At 35.6% G+C, this 15070-nt stretch overlaps 1 protein-coding gene across 1 annotated transcript in view; it reads right to left on the reverse strand.

The window, feature by feature from the left end:
- Nucleotides 1-10946: 10946 nt before the first annotated feature.
- Nucleotides 10947-15070, reverse strand: part of LOC116010861 — an 8510-nt gene continuing 4386 nt past the window's right edge. Inside the window, exons 2-3 of the mRNA XM_031250360.1 lie at nucleotides 11176-11342; nucleotides 10947-11011 (exon numbers count right to left, since the gene is read on the reverse strand). Of these exons, the coding sequence (XP_031106220.1) occupies nucleotides 10947-11011; nucleotides 11176-11342 (232 nt within the window). The remainder of the gene's footprint in view (nucleotides 11012-11175; nucleotides 11343-15070) is intronic.

A 15070-nucleotide genomic window follows, 5' to 3' on the forward strand; every position in this document is an offset into this window, starting at 1 on the left:
TTAGATAGAGTGAAAAAGTGTGTAAAGAAAGTTAAAAATTTTAAGGTTGGATGGCACGATTTTAACTATTTATATTTCTAAGTAAAAAAATGTATAGAAATTATAATTTGATAGACTCTAAAAAATGAAAATAAACAAAAATGAAATAAAAAAAGAGTTTTTTTTCCAAAATGGTCCCTCAACTATTTCTCAATGTTTATTAGGCTAACAATAGGTAAATGGAAGAAATTGCCCTTCATTTTAACACTGATTAGATGGAATATGTAACGGAGGACCGAATTGGGTAAGTTTTTGAAAGTTGAGGGACCACATTTAGTGCAATTGAAAGTCGAAATGCAAATTTGAGAATAAGCAGTAGTCGAGGGACCATTTTGGGAAAAAACTCAACTAAAAATATTAGGGATAAAGATCAAATAAACCCTTCACTATAGCTCCAATTACCCTTCATCTTTTCACTTTTGTGCAATTAAGTTAATTAGCTGGTTGCATCTAAGTCACAGGTAAATTTTTTTTTTGAATATATATTTTAAAAACTAATTAAATTTTTTTTTAATACTATTGACTCTATTACAATGTAGTACCGGTTCATACATGCTTTTTCAACCTACTGAAGCATAAAGAGCCAACGCCCCCACTAGGGATCGAACCTGTGATTTCTCACTTAGGAGGGCCACAGCTATGCCGCTTGACCAAAAAAAAACTAATTAAAATAAAAAATTATATTTTTAATTCAAATAAATTAATAAATAAATAAAATCGGCGACCGCTTGGCTTCTCCGTCCAATTGGACGGAGAAACCGATCTGACTTCTTCGTCCAAAGATTGTTTGCTGGCTTTGTTAAATGAATGTTCATACTCAAGAAACGCCATTAGTTTATATAGAAGCTATTTATTGATAACAGATAATATATAGTGATGGCTTGTGTGTAGTTTGTTAGTTTGTTTCCTATTTGTTGTTGTGGTTACCTTGAGTTTAGTAGGTTGTTAGCTTCACCTTTGTAGTATAAATACTTTCATGGTGTAATGTAAAATTATCACTTCTTCACTTTTCTACATGGTATCAAGAGCTATTTGATCCAAACTATAATTTTTTTTTCTCCTCCCTAAGTTTTCTTTTTCCATGGCTGCTACAGATGCAACTCCCATTAATCCTCTCCCTAATGTGGGTGATGCTGCAAATACTGAACCTACTCTCCTTCCCAATCCTATTCATCCAGTTCCTAATGTTGAAGGTTCCCATACCATTCCTAATACTCTTGAACCTGGACAACCACTAATTGTGGTTACGTTTCACAACACTCAAAAACTCACCTCCTCCAACTACCTTACATGGAAAATTCAGCTTGAAGCCATTCTTATTGGCTATAATCTTGAGCATTTTATTTATGGCAGTAAACCCGTCCCAACTGCTACTATCACTGTGCAAGATCGTGAACTCCCCAATCCGGCTTATTCCACTTGGATACGCCAGGATAAACTCATTTTTGGTGCTATAGCTGGTACTCTGTCCTCATCTATCGGGCCTCTCATTTCGAGTGCCCGGACTACTCACGAGGCATGGAATATCCTAGCAAATACTTATGCTCGCCCTACCCGTGGTCACATAAAGCAACTTAAGGATCAACTCAAGAATATCATTAAAGGCGGCTCCACAGTTACCGAGTACATGCACCAGATCAAGAGAGTTGTTGATGAGCTTGCCCTTTTAGCCAAGCCCATGGAACATGAAGATATTACAGATAAGATTCTTGATGGTCTGGATTCTGATTACCAGTCTGTTATTGATGCTGTTAATGGACGTGACTCCATTATCTCCTTTGAAGAATTGCATGAAAAGTTAATCAACAAAGAACTTGCTCTACACCGTGCGGTTCCTCCTACCACTTTTCCAGCTACTGCTCATCCCACTCAAACCCGACCAGCAAGCATCTTTCAGACTCGGCAACCCTCATATCCTCGCTTCACCAACAATTCATCTCGACCTGCTCCAAAACCCTTTCTTGGTCGCTGCCAGTGGTGTAATGTTCAAGGTCATGTTCTTTTTCATTGTTCTATCTTTCGTGGCCAGTACCCAAATGTTCAGTTTCCTCCTCGTCCTACACGCAAACAAGAGGTAAAACCACAAGCACATGTTGCTGCTACCTCATCAGTTGCACCCTCTTGGTTGCTCGACAGTGGTGCCTCCCATCATGTTACCACAGATCTTTCTAATCTCGCTCTTCACACACCATATGATGGTACAGATGAAGTTATGATAGGGAACGGTTCTGGTCTTCCCATCTCACATACTGGTTTTATCTCTCTCCCTTCTACATCTAAATCTTTTTCCCTTTCCAATGTTTTGTGTGTTCCCACCATGTGTCGAAATGTTATCTCTATTTCTCAATTCTGTCATGATAATAATTCCCTTATTGAATTCTCACCCACTACCTTTTGTGTTAAGGACATTCAGACGGGGGCACCCCTCCTAACCGGACCATCTAAAAATGGAGTTTATGAGTGGCCGGCGTCTCCTACTTTCCCTTCTCATGTCTTCACCACCATGGTTTGTGACACCAATTGGCATCACCGCTTAGGTCATCCCTCCACTCCCATCCTCGACCAGCTCTTGGTTCGTTTAGGCATTCCTAAATCTTCTGCTCAGTCACATTGTAATGCTTGTCTTAGCAATAAAAGTCATAAACTTCCTTTCACAAGCTCTACACTTACTACATCTGAACCGCTTGAGGTTGTGTTCAGTGATGTTTGGACTTCTCCATTATATTCTTTTGATAGTTACAAATACGTTTGGACTTCTCCATTATATTCTTTTGATAGTTACAAATACTACATTGTTTTTGTCGATCACTATACAAAATATATATGGTTGTATCCACTAAAGCGGAAGTCTGACACATATGATGTGTTTGTACGCTTTAAGTCAATTGTTGAAAAGTTTTTTAATAAAACACTTCGAACTAAGTCAATTGTTGAAAAGTTTTTTAATAAAACACTTCGAACCCTGTACTCTGACAATGGTGGTGAGTACAAAGCCATGTTTTCTTTATTAGCACAAAGTGGCATCTCTCACCTCACCTCTCCGCCACACACTCCCGAGCATAATGGGTATGCCGAGCGACGACACCGTCACATTGTTGAGACGGGTCTTGCTCTTCTTACCCAAGCTTCCATGCAACTTAGATACTGGACTCTTGCCTTTTCCACTGTAGTCTACCTCATTAATCGCCTTCCCACACCAACCCTTAACCATCACTCCCCTTATTCTAAACTATTTGGTAGTGAACCAAAATACTCTAGTCTTCGTAGCTTTGGGTGTTTGTGTTATCCATGGCTTAAAACATACACTAACCACAAGCTTCAGTCTCGTTCATTACCTTGTGTTTTTGCCGGTTATAGTCCATCTCAACATGCTTTTTATTGTTTAGAACCAATTACAAATCGTATATATGTCTCTCGGCATGTACGGTTTGTGGAAACTTGGTTCCCGTTTGCACATATTGCCCAGGACCTCTCCCGCCCATCTTCCTCTAGCGTAGGTGAGTGGTGTTCCATCTCTCTTCCCGTCTCTTCTATTGCCCATTCACCAGCGCCACCACATTACCAAAACACTACATCACACCCCTCCATAATCTTCCTCCAAATTCTCCTATAATGTCCCCTCTATCACCGGTGTTCCCCTCACCTCCTGCTCAAAATAATCAATCATCACCAACACCATCTTTGTCCAATTCTACATCCCACTCTTCTCCCTATGGTTCGTCACAAACGAGTCAAGTTTCATCTCCGTTACCTCAACTTCCTATTACTCCTCTTCCTAATCCGCCTGCGTGTGTACCAGTTCCTGCCCCGCATGTCGTTATCACTCGGTCAAAAAACGGCATCTTTAAACCTGTTCGAAAATTCAATTTATTATCAGCTCAAGTTGTTCCTACTGAACCTGTTTCTGTTAAGAAAGCTATGCAGGATCCAAACTGGTTGGCAGCAATGAAAGATGAGGTTGCAGCGTTAGCCCGTAATGAGACTTGGGATCTTGTCCCTCCTGATCCGTCTCACAATCTTGTGGGTTGCAAATGGGTCTTCCGCCTGAAATACCATCCAGATGGGTCCATTGCTCGGTACAAAGCTAGGTTGGTCACCAAAGGTTTTCATCAACGGCCGGGGCTTGACTATACTGAAACCTTCAGTCCAGTTGTTAAACCAGCAACTATTCGATTGGTCTTAAGCCTAGCTGTTTCTCATGGGTGGGTAACTCGTCAGTTGGACATTAACAACGCATTTTTGAATGGAACTTTGAATGAAGATGTGTTCATGACTCAACCTCCTGGTTTTGTTGATCATACACTCCCTCAGCATGTGTGTCGGTTATGGAAGTCACTATATGGTCTCAAACAAGCCCCCCGGGCTTGGTACACTGAGCTCCGCAATTACCTTCTACAAGTTGGTTTTAAAAATTCGAAGGCAGATACTTCATTATTTTACTACACTCATCGCACAGACTCTATTTATGTCCTTGTGTACGTGGATGATATAATTGTAACCGGTAAACATGAAAAATCTGTTTGTTCCTTTATTTCTTGTCTGGCTCGCAGGTTTTCTTTGAAGGATCTTGGTTCCCTTTCCTTCTTTCTTGGTGTTGAAGTGTCTCCCTGCTCGCGTGGCCTATTTCTCAACCAAAAGAAGTACATTTATGACTTGCTCTGTCGTGCTGAGATGGTGGGTGCTAAACCTGTGGCCACCCCTATGGCTGTTTCTCCTCCACTACATCTCACAACCGGTCACACTCTTTCAGACCCGTCTGCGTTTCGAGCACTAGTTGGAAGTTTGCAGTATCTGTCATTAACCAGACCGGATGTAGCATTTATTGTTAATAAACTTTCTCAATTTTTGGCAGCACCAACTACAGATCATTGGGCAGCGCTGAAACGGTTGCTTCGGTATCTGTGCGGAACTTTGGATCATGGTATTTTCCTTTCTGCTGATTCTCCAGTGCAACTTCATGCTTACTCTGATGCTGATTGGGCTGGCGACAAGCATGATTACCGTTCTACAGGAGCCTATATTGTTTACTTAGGCCGTAATCCTATCTCGTGGAGTTCTAAGAAACAACGAACTGTTGCCCGCTCCTCTACGGAGGCTGAATATCGCGTTGTTGCTAGTACTGCTGCAGAGCTTGCTTGGATTTCTTCTCTCCTGGGTGAGCTTGGATTTTATCTCCCCGAGAAACCAGTTATTTATTGTGATAATTTTGGCGCAACCAGTCTGTGTGCAAACCCAGTTTTTCACTCTCGTATGAAGCATGTTGCTCTTGACTTCCATTTTATTCGAGAGCGTGTTCAGGCTGGTACACTTCGTATCTCTAATATTGCAAGTGATGATCAGCTGGCTGATGCTCTTACGAAACCTCTTCCTCGCCAGCGATTTCAGCTTTTATTGTCCCAAGATTGGTCTCGCCGAACGGCTGTCCATCTTGCGGGGGCATGATAACAGATAATATATAGTGATGGCTTGTGTGTAGTTTGTTAGTTTGTTTCCTATTTGTTGTTGTGGTTACCTTGAGTTTAGTAGGTTGTTAGCTTCACCTTTGTAGTATAAATACTTTCATGGTGTAATGTAAAATTATCACTTCTTCACTTCTCTACATTTATGAAGAATGAAGTGTTATCATTGAAGTTTCTGATTATTGGTTTCTTGAAATTCATGTATAGATTAAGGGGGTTGTTAGTGTTAGTTGAGGTGGTTACCATTAACTCAGAGAATGAAATTAAAGAATGGGCTCCAGCTTGACATTCTTGTAGATTTTGTTCTGTGGAGGTGTTTTCTTGTTAGCAGTAGTTGAACCCACGGAAGACGATAAACATGTCCTTCTTGATTCATCAATAATATACACCATTCGAGGCGGCTGAATTGGAAGTATCAGACCTCGACTTGCACTGGTTGGGTTGATGTCACCTGTAATTGGGTTAGGCTGCAGTTACAGCAGTTAGGCTGCCTGGATTTGGGTTCGCTAGATCGATTCCTTCCAGTTGGACTGAGAAGAAGGCTGCCAGTTGTTTTTTTTTTTTTTTTGTAAATTTATTTTAAAAAATCAATTTTACCAGTTGTTACATTTCTGTTTACCTACAAATTAAGCTAATTGCACATATATAAGAAGTTATAGACTTAATTGCATACAGGTGAAGAGATTAAGGGCCTAATTAGAGCTTTTGTTAGTTTATGGTGCTAATTGCACTTTAACTTATAGTTGAAGAGTCTATTTGATCTTTATCCCAAATTTTGATAAATAATTTTGTATCTTAGTGTAACTGTTAAGATAAATTTGTAATTGTATTTCTTTTCTTTATTGAATGTTTATGCAGTATATTTGGTCAAAAAGTTCTTACTACATTTCTATTTTATATTTGTATATATAAAATAACTTAAATAAAACTTCGTTTAAATTTAACTATTAGACATGATCCATATTTATTAGGCAAGGGCACGATTGCCTTTCATATCTACAAATGATGACATAACTAGTACAAAGATCATAACCAAGCGGGCTATGCTTTTAATATTCAAGACATACAAAAATTAAAAATAGAACGAGAAAGAAATAGGTGTTTGCTGTTAGTAATAATATAGGGCACATATAGATGGACGGAATACTTTAGGATATATTATATATATGATGAAGAGAAATAATGATTGTCTCCTTTGTGTGTGCTCAATTTTCCGAATCCAAACTATTAAGAAAGATGGAAAGAGCTCAGTGACCCTCTTTCTTAATAGTTTCCCGTCCAATATTTCCATATCCGATGGACAATAAAAGTAGAGTCTATATAAAATAATTTAAATAAAACTTAGTTTAAATTTAACTATTAGACACAATCCATATTTATTAGGCAAGGGCACGATAGCCTTTCATATCTACAAATGATGACATATAACTAGTACAAAGATCATAACCAAGCAGGCTATGATTTTAATATTCGAGATATAAAAAAAATTAAAAATAGAACGAAAAAGAGATAGGTGTTTGCTGTTAGTAATAATATAGGGCACACAGATGGATGGTATACAACTTCGGTTATTTAATTAACCTCGGTTATTTAATTAACCGACATCGCATGTTATTATCATTTTTTTCATGTAAGATATACAACTTCGGTTATTTAATTAACCGACGCCGTATGTTATTATCATTTTTATTTTTTTTTGCGGAAGACATAGAACTTTGATTATTTAATTAACCGACGTCTTATTTTATTATCAATTTTTATACATCGTCTTCCGGCAATGTAACAGGGCTGCAGATCTCATCTCCGCGAAATACGGGCTTTATTAAATGAAGGTCAGCCACTAATCCCACTTCGTTGATTGGTTGAAATCTCACTCTCAAAATTTTATGAGATTCTCAAATCATAGAAACTGCAATATTAGTCATTCCAGCTTCGATTCGTCTTCGTTAGTTCATCGAAAAAGAGAAGAACTGGTGCCAAATTGTCATAAGCCGTGCAAGTAAAGGATTTTTTTGGGGGGTTGTGGTAATTTTTTCACAGCTACCCCTTGCTCAGTCAATGGACAAATCCAAATTTCAAGTTGAATCTCACCACAACCTTATCTATAAAGAAGGACCCCTTACTTAGAAGAATATGATAGTCATGCTGAAATCAAGTCTATATCAAATTTTCTAAGCTAAAGAATAATATTTATAATTCTTACAAGTTCTGCACTCAACAACAACCATCATTTTGTTTTAAAGGAAATTGGTGATTGACCCTTGGAAGATTAGTCTAGTAATAAACGAATAATAATAATAATAACAAAAAAAAAAAAAAGAGAGTTCCCACGTTGTGGCTCCCCTGGGCAAATTACAGCTATGTTGGCCACGGTCCAAAACGATATCGTTTTGTTGTTTGAAAAAAAAAAATTTGTTCCGCGCGCATATTAGAATAATGAAAATTCTGAGTTAATAAATGATTTTTATGAGTTAGAATAAAATAATGTACTTTATATGCGTTATAATAGTAAATTTTTAAAGTAAGATAATGTATTTTATGAGTTAGAATAATGTACTTTATGTGTGAGAATAATTTTAATTTCTTTCTTAAAAAGTCAATCCTTTAGGCTTTAAATAGCAGCATTTATACATGATAATAATGTTTATATAATTCAAACATTAGTTTTAATTATAATTGAAAATAAAATTTTAGAAAAAATTGACACGACCCCTATTTAGTAGGCAAGGGCACAATAGCCTTTCATATCTACAAATGATGACATATAACTAGTACAAAGATCATAACCAAGCAGGCTATGATTTCAATATTCGAGACATACAAAAATTAAAAATAGAACGAGAAAGAGATAAGAGTTTGCTGTTAGTAATAATATAGGGCACACAGATGGACGGAATATAATACTTTAGGATATATCATATATATGATGAAGAGAAATAGAGATTTTTTCAACACTTGGGCATTGAAACCTTGCAGAGTTCATAGACTTTCTTGGCAGCTGCGGAGTTGACAAGATAATCCTTTAGCTTGGGATTCTTGACGTATTGGCAGAAGCAAGGCTTCTGTTGATTAAGCCTCTCGCAACATTGTGGTGGTGGATGTAAGTTGAAAGTTAAGGCGCTTAGGCAAGGGTTGAGCTGCTTCGCGTCGCATGTAGCCAATGAAAATTGTGCTTCTCCCAAGAGAAGCAATAGAACAGCTAGTGTCATGAAGTTAAAGGCCTTCATTTTTATTAGTATCGTAATTAATCTATTCTGATCTGATCTGATCTGATCATCTCTCAAGGCCTGGCCCCATATATATATGGACATCCAATTGTGTAAGCTAATAGGAAACTTGGGGCTGTGATGCATCTTTGATTGGCTTAGTGATTGGGCGAATTTATAGAGAGATTTTGGATGGTAACCAATGGTAAAACTAAAAATGTGAAAAGTTCATCAATTGTGTACAACATGTTTTTTAACTTTGTTCTTATGTTAGGCACGTACCTTACGCTCATCTACTGTTTAATTAATTGGTTTCATGTTTCACTATTTCATGTTTTTCCTTTTTTAATTTTTTAAAAATTCTAACTATTTTCCTTTTATATATTTGGATGAAACCTTATACAACAGTTTGAACGCAATTAGCTTTTGTACTTGTGTAAGCATTAGCCGAATGATTGACATTAGGTGGGAGTGAGAACCATTTATTACGAATATATTTACAATTAATGTAGCTTCGAGAGATATTCAAATAATAGTTTATACTATTTTTATTAAAGAGTTAATTCAATTTTTGTTTTAGATTTATAAGTATCAGCCAATTTTTAGTTTTTTTTTTTCCAAAATATTCACCTTTGATCTTAGTATATATTATNAAAAAAAAATTAAAAAAAATATTTTAAGTGTTAATAATTGTAAAGTGTTTAATATTGTAAGTATTTACAGTTTAATAGTTAAATAGTTAATACTTATTAAGTTATTAGTTATTATTTATTAATTTTTAGTGCATTACGTATTAGCTTAATTTAGTTATTACTTATTATTTTATTAAGTTATTACTTATTAGTTATTACTTATTAGACTATTAGAGTATTAGTTAATACATTATATAACATTAATAGTTTAAATGTTTAAGATTTAAAATAAAAAAAAAAAAAAACTTAAACACAAGAACATTTTGGTCTATTCAATTAGAAGTGCCAAGTCCTTTTCCTTTTTCTTTGTCCTATATTTTATATGTGTCTTTCCACTTTTAGTTTGTTTTTTTTTTTCAAACTATCCATGTTGATCCTAGCATTATTGAGGTATGACTATTTTTTCCATCGTCAACAAATATGTTTGAATGACATTATTAACAACTCAAAATCCTCCATTTTTCTTCTTGGTAATAAAAATATTATCAATACATAAGTCTACTACTAAATCTAAAAAATTGCAATTGAAAAAATCACAAGTCTACTTGATAGCATGCAACTTTAAGTCTAGTGCATAAGTGTACTTCATAAAAATTCGCAAGACTAATGGTTCTATTACCACGAAGACAAAAGAAGGATTTAAGTGGTTAATAACATCATTTTTAATGTCATTTAAACATATTTTGTTGACAGAGGACAAAAAAAAAAAAATTGTCATGCCACAATATGTGAGGACCAACATGGATGTTTAAAAAAAAAAAAAAGAATTAACACTTAGAACTGAATAAACCAAAACATCCTTGTATTTAACGCCATTTAAACATTTTTGTTAACGGATAACAAAAAACGGTCATGCCACATTAATACTAGGACCAAACAGAGATGTTTTGAAAACAAAAAGACAAAAAGTAACTGCTATCTATAAATCTATGACAAAAAAATTGAATAAACTCTTTTGTTAAATATTGTCATAAAATATTTATTATAATTATTTAATTAAATTTAGTTAAACGCAAATTCTTGTTACTTTTATGTGCACAATTGATATCAAACTCGTATGATTTCATGTTAATTTGAAGTGAAGTATGTGCTTATTTAATTCCTCTGTGTCATTTAGGTGATTTGGAGGCGTTGATGATTGTAACATCATGTAACTTGGAGATCAATTGGATTTGTTTTGAAGTCATCTCAGCACAAAAGTGTGTTCCAGGGGTCATAAGAGGTCAATAGAGTGAAAACGAGGGAGTTAGAAATGAAACTGTATTGTGGGTCTTGAATGTACAATTTAGCTAAAGGTTCCAACTTTATTTTAAAATAATTATTTATCTGAAAAATTAATCAACTAGAAACAGATAAATAAAAGCATAAAAAACAATAAAGCAATAAAAGGGATCAGACACCAGAATTGTTTACGCAGTTCGGAGCTCCACTGTACTCCTACGTCTGGGGCACTTCACGTCAACCCAGGCCAATCTACTAGATGATCACAAGGGTTACAAGGAGTCACACAACAACCATCCAACACTAATGGTTACAAAAAGTACTCCTAGCTAAGCCTTCCTCATCTTCAAGTTGACACTTTGCAAGTCATCAAGGTTCACCAACACGGCCGAACCTTCATATAAGCAACCAAGCTGATAAGAACACGTGAAGCAATGTAAGAAACCAGTATGAAGTCCTCTCGTAAATTCTAGTTTGATAGAGTAATTAAATCGGGATAAATATTGTTGTTAAAAGTGTAATGAATCCCATGAGTTTGAGCTCTATTTATAGCCAAACCATTAGCCAAACTTTCCTCAATTTTTGCAGCTGAAATCCACTCAAAATAAGCTTCAACCAGAAGTGTAGATCTGAGCAAAAATAGTGGATCTTGAAGACTAAATCTGGTTAACTGCCCACTGGACTGCTCACTGGCGCTGATCCAGACTGTGCGAAGAGAATTTTGCCTTTAAACCAGGAAACTGACAAAACTACCTATTAAAACTTAAACTAAGGTTTTTGACTAATAATTAAGCCAATTAAAGGTGATCTAAATGTGTATCATTTGTACACTTACAAGAAATATCATGGCATCACCCGTGACCCAAAGGAACAAAAGAGATGACGAAATATGCATTTTGGAGTGAATATCCTGGCTAATGCTAGCATTTACACCATGAGTGCCAGCATCACTCTATTTTGCTCTGTATTTTTTCTGCTAGGCAATGCCCCGGTATTTTAAGCATATCTCATCATACGAATCACAAAATTAAGTGATTCCAATGGCATTCGAACGATATTTCAAAGAGCTACAACTTCTATGAATACAACAAAGTCCGATTCTGACATCTACAAGGTGATAAATTGCCTAGAAACCAGAAGTGTTAAATAGACACTACTACAAAAAATACTTTTAACGTCGGTTATTTGTGACATTTAACGTCAGTTATTTTGCGACATTGTTATTCCCGACGTAGTAAATAANCTATGAATACAACAAAGTCCGATTCTGACATCTACAAGGTGATAAATTGCCTAGAAACCAGAAGTGTTAAATAGACACTACTACAAAAAATACTTTTAACGTCGGTTATTTGTGACATTTAACGTCAGTTATTTTGCGACATTGTTATTCCCGACGTAGTAAATAAATAATATGACTTTGGTTTTAAAACCCAACGTCGTATGTCATTATTTTAAAAAAATAATTAAGATACCACGTTAGTTGTTTAAAANACACTACTACAAAAAATACTTTTAACGTCGGTTATTTGTGACGTTTAACGTCAGTTATTTTGCGACATTGTTATTCCCGACGTAGTAAATAAATAATATGACTTTGGTTTTAAAACCCAACGTCGTATGTCATTATTTTAAAAAAATAATTAAGATACCACGTTAGTTGTTTAAAAACAACTGACGTCATATCTCTCTATTCTTTTAAAGTATCTCTTTTTTTCTTTTTTTTTTACAACCCATGTTATATTGTAATTTGTTGAAAAACCTGACTTACGATTGGCGATTCCGACAACCGAGAAGCAGAAGAAAATGGAGCATTTCTAGATGGTTGACGAGGCGACGGTGAGGCAGAAGAAAACGGAGCTCTTCGTGGCGAAGATGTTGTACGCCGTCCGCCGCTGTTGTAAGTCATCGGTTCGGTATTATTTTCTCGCAATAAACTTCATATTGCCAGATCAAATCAGAGTATATACCATTATTTATACTAGTAGGAACCATTTACTATAAGAAAACTAGGAACCATTTATCTTATATATTCTATAAGGAAGATCATCATATCCAAGTATATACCATATCATCCGCTGATGAGACTCCATATTGTCCGCCACCATTCTTCGATCTTGAATTGTTCAACAAAAAAGCTAAGGCTAGTTTGAGAGTGAGGGAGATAAGAGAGATAAGTGAGTGAGGGAGATAAGAGAGATAAGGGAGGCTTACACTACTGGCGGGGACAAGAGTTGTGAACAAATGGCGGCGAAACCCCATATAAAATTTTCTAAGGTGTTTAGAGTTTTACTCTACTAGCCGGTATATAAAAACTTCGCTTAAGATATACAACTTCGGTTATTTAATTAACCTCGGTTATTTATTTAACCGGCATCGCATGTTATTATCAATTTTTTCATGTAAGACATACAACTTCGGTTATTTAATTAACCGACGCCGTATGTTATTATCATTTTTATTTTTTTTTCACGTAAGACATAGAACTTTGGTTATTTAATTAACCGACGTCTTATTTTATTATCAATTTTTATACATCGTCTTCCGGCAATGTAACGGGCTGCAGATCTCATCTCCGCGAAATACGGGCTTTATTAAACGAAGGTCAGCCACTAATCCCACTTCGTTGATTGATTGAAATCTCACTCTCAAAATTTTATGAGATTCTCAAATCATAGAAACTGCAATATTAGTCATTCCAGCTTCGATTCGTCTTCGTTAGTTCATCGAAAAAGAGAAGAACTGGTGCCAAATTGTCATAAGCCGTGCAAGTAAAGGATTTTTTTGGGGGGTTGTGGTAATTTTTTCACAGCTACCCCTTGCTCAGTCAATGGACAAATCCAAATTTCAAGTTAAATCTCACCACAACCTTATCTATAAAGAAGGACCCCTTACTTAGAAGAATATGATAGTCATGCTGAAATCAAGTCTATATCAAATTTTCTAAGCTAAAGAATAATATTTATAATTCTTACAAGTTCTGCATTCAACAACAACCATCATTTTGTTTTAAAGGAAATTGGTGATTGACCCTTGGAAGATTAGTCTAGTAATAAACGAATAATAATANTTTTTTTTTTTTTTTTTTTTACAACCCACGTTATATTGTAATTTGTTGAAAAACCTGACTTACGATTGGCGATTCCGACAACCGAGAAGCAGAAGAAAATGGAGCATTTCTAGATGGTTGACGAGGCGACGGTGAGGCAGAAGAAAACGGAGCTCTTCGTGGCGAAGATGTTGTACGCCGTCCGCCGCTGTTGTAAGTCATCGGTTCGGTATTATTTTCTCGCAATAAACTTCATATTGCCAGATCAAATCAGAGTATATACCATTATTTATACTAGTAGGAACCATTTACTATAAGAAAACTAGGAACCATTTATCTTATATATTCTATAAGGAAGATCATCATATCCAAGTATATACCATATCATCCGCTGATGAGACTCCATATTGTCCGCCACCATTCTTCGATCTTGAATTGTTCAACAAAAAAGCTAAGGCTAGTTTGAGAGTGAGGGAGATAAGAGAGATAAGTGAGTGAGGGAGATAAGAGAGATAAGGGAGGCTTACACTACTGGCGGGGACAAGAGTTGTGAACAAATGGCGGCGAAACCCCATATAAAATTTTCTAAGGTGTTTAGAGTTTTACTCTACTAGCCGGTATATAAAAACTTCGCTTAAGATATACAACTTCGGTTATTTAATTAACCTCGGTTATTTATTTAACCGGCATCGCATGTTATTATCAATTTTTTCATGTAAGACATACAACTTCGGTTATTTAATTAACCGACGCCGTATGTTATTATCATTTTTATTTTTTTTTCACGTAAGACATAGAACTTTGGTTATTTAATTAACCGACGTCTTATTTTATTATCAATTTTTATACATCGTCTTCCGGCAATGTAACGGGCTGCAGATCTCATCTCCGCGAAATACGGGCTTTATTAAACGAAGGTCAGCCACTAATCCCACTTCGTTGATTGATTGAAATCTCACTCTCAAAATTTTATGAGATTCTCAAATCATAGAAACTGCAATATTAGTCATTCCAGCTTCGATTCGTCTTCGTTAGTTCATCGAAAAAGAGAAGAACTGGTGCCAAATTGTCATAAGCCGTGCAAGTAAAGGATTTTTTTGGGGGGTTGTGGTAATTTTTTCACAGCTACCCCTTGCTCAGTCAATGGACAAATCCAAATTTCAAGTTAAATCTCACCACAACCTTATCTATAAAGAAGGACCCCTTACTTAGAAGAATATGATAGTCATGCTGAAATCAAGTCTATATCAAATTTTCTAAGCTAAAGAATAATATTTATAATTCTTACAAGTTCTGCATTCAACAACAACCATCATTTTGTTTTAAAGGAAATTGGTGATTGACCCTTGGAAGATTAGTCTAGTAATAAACGAATAATAATAATAATAACAAAAAAAAAAAAAA

Source organism: Ipomoea triloba, chromosome 2, assembly GCF_003576645.1.
Source record: "Ipomoea triloba cultivar NCNSP0323 chromosome 2, ASM357664v1".
Lineage (NCBI taxonomy): Eukaryota > Viridiplantae > Streptophyta > Magnoliopsida > Solanales > Convolvulaceae > Ipomoea > Ipomoea triloba.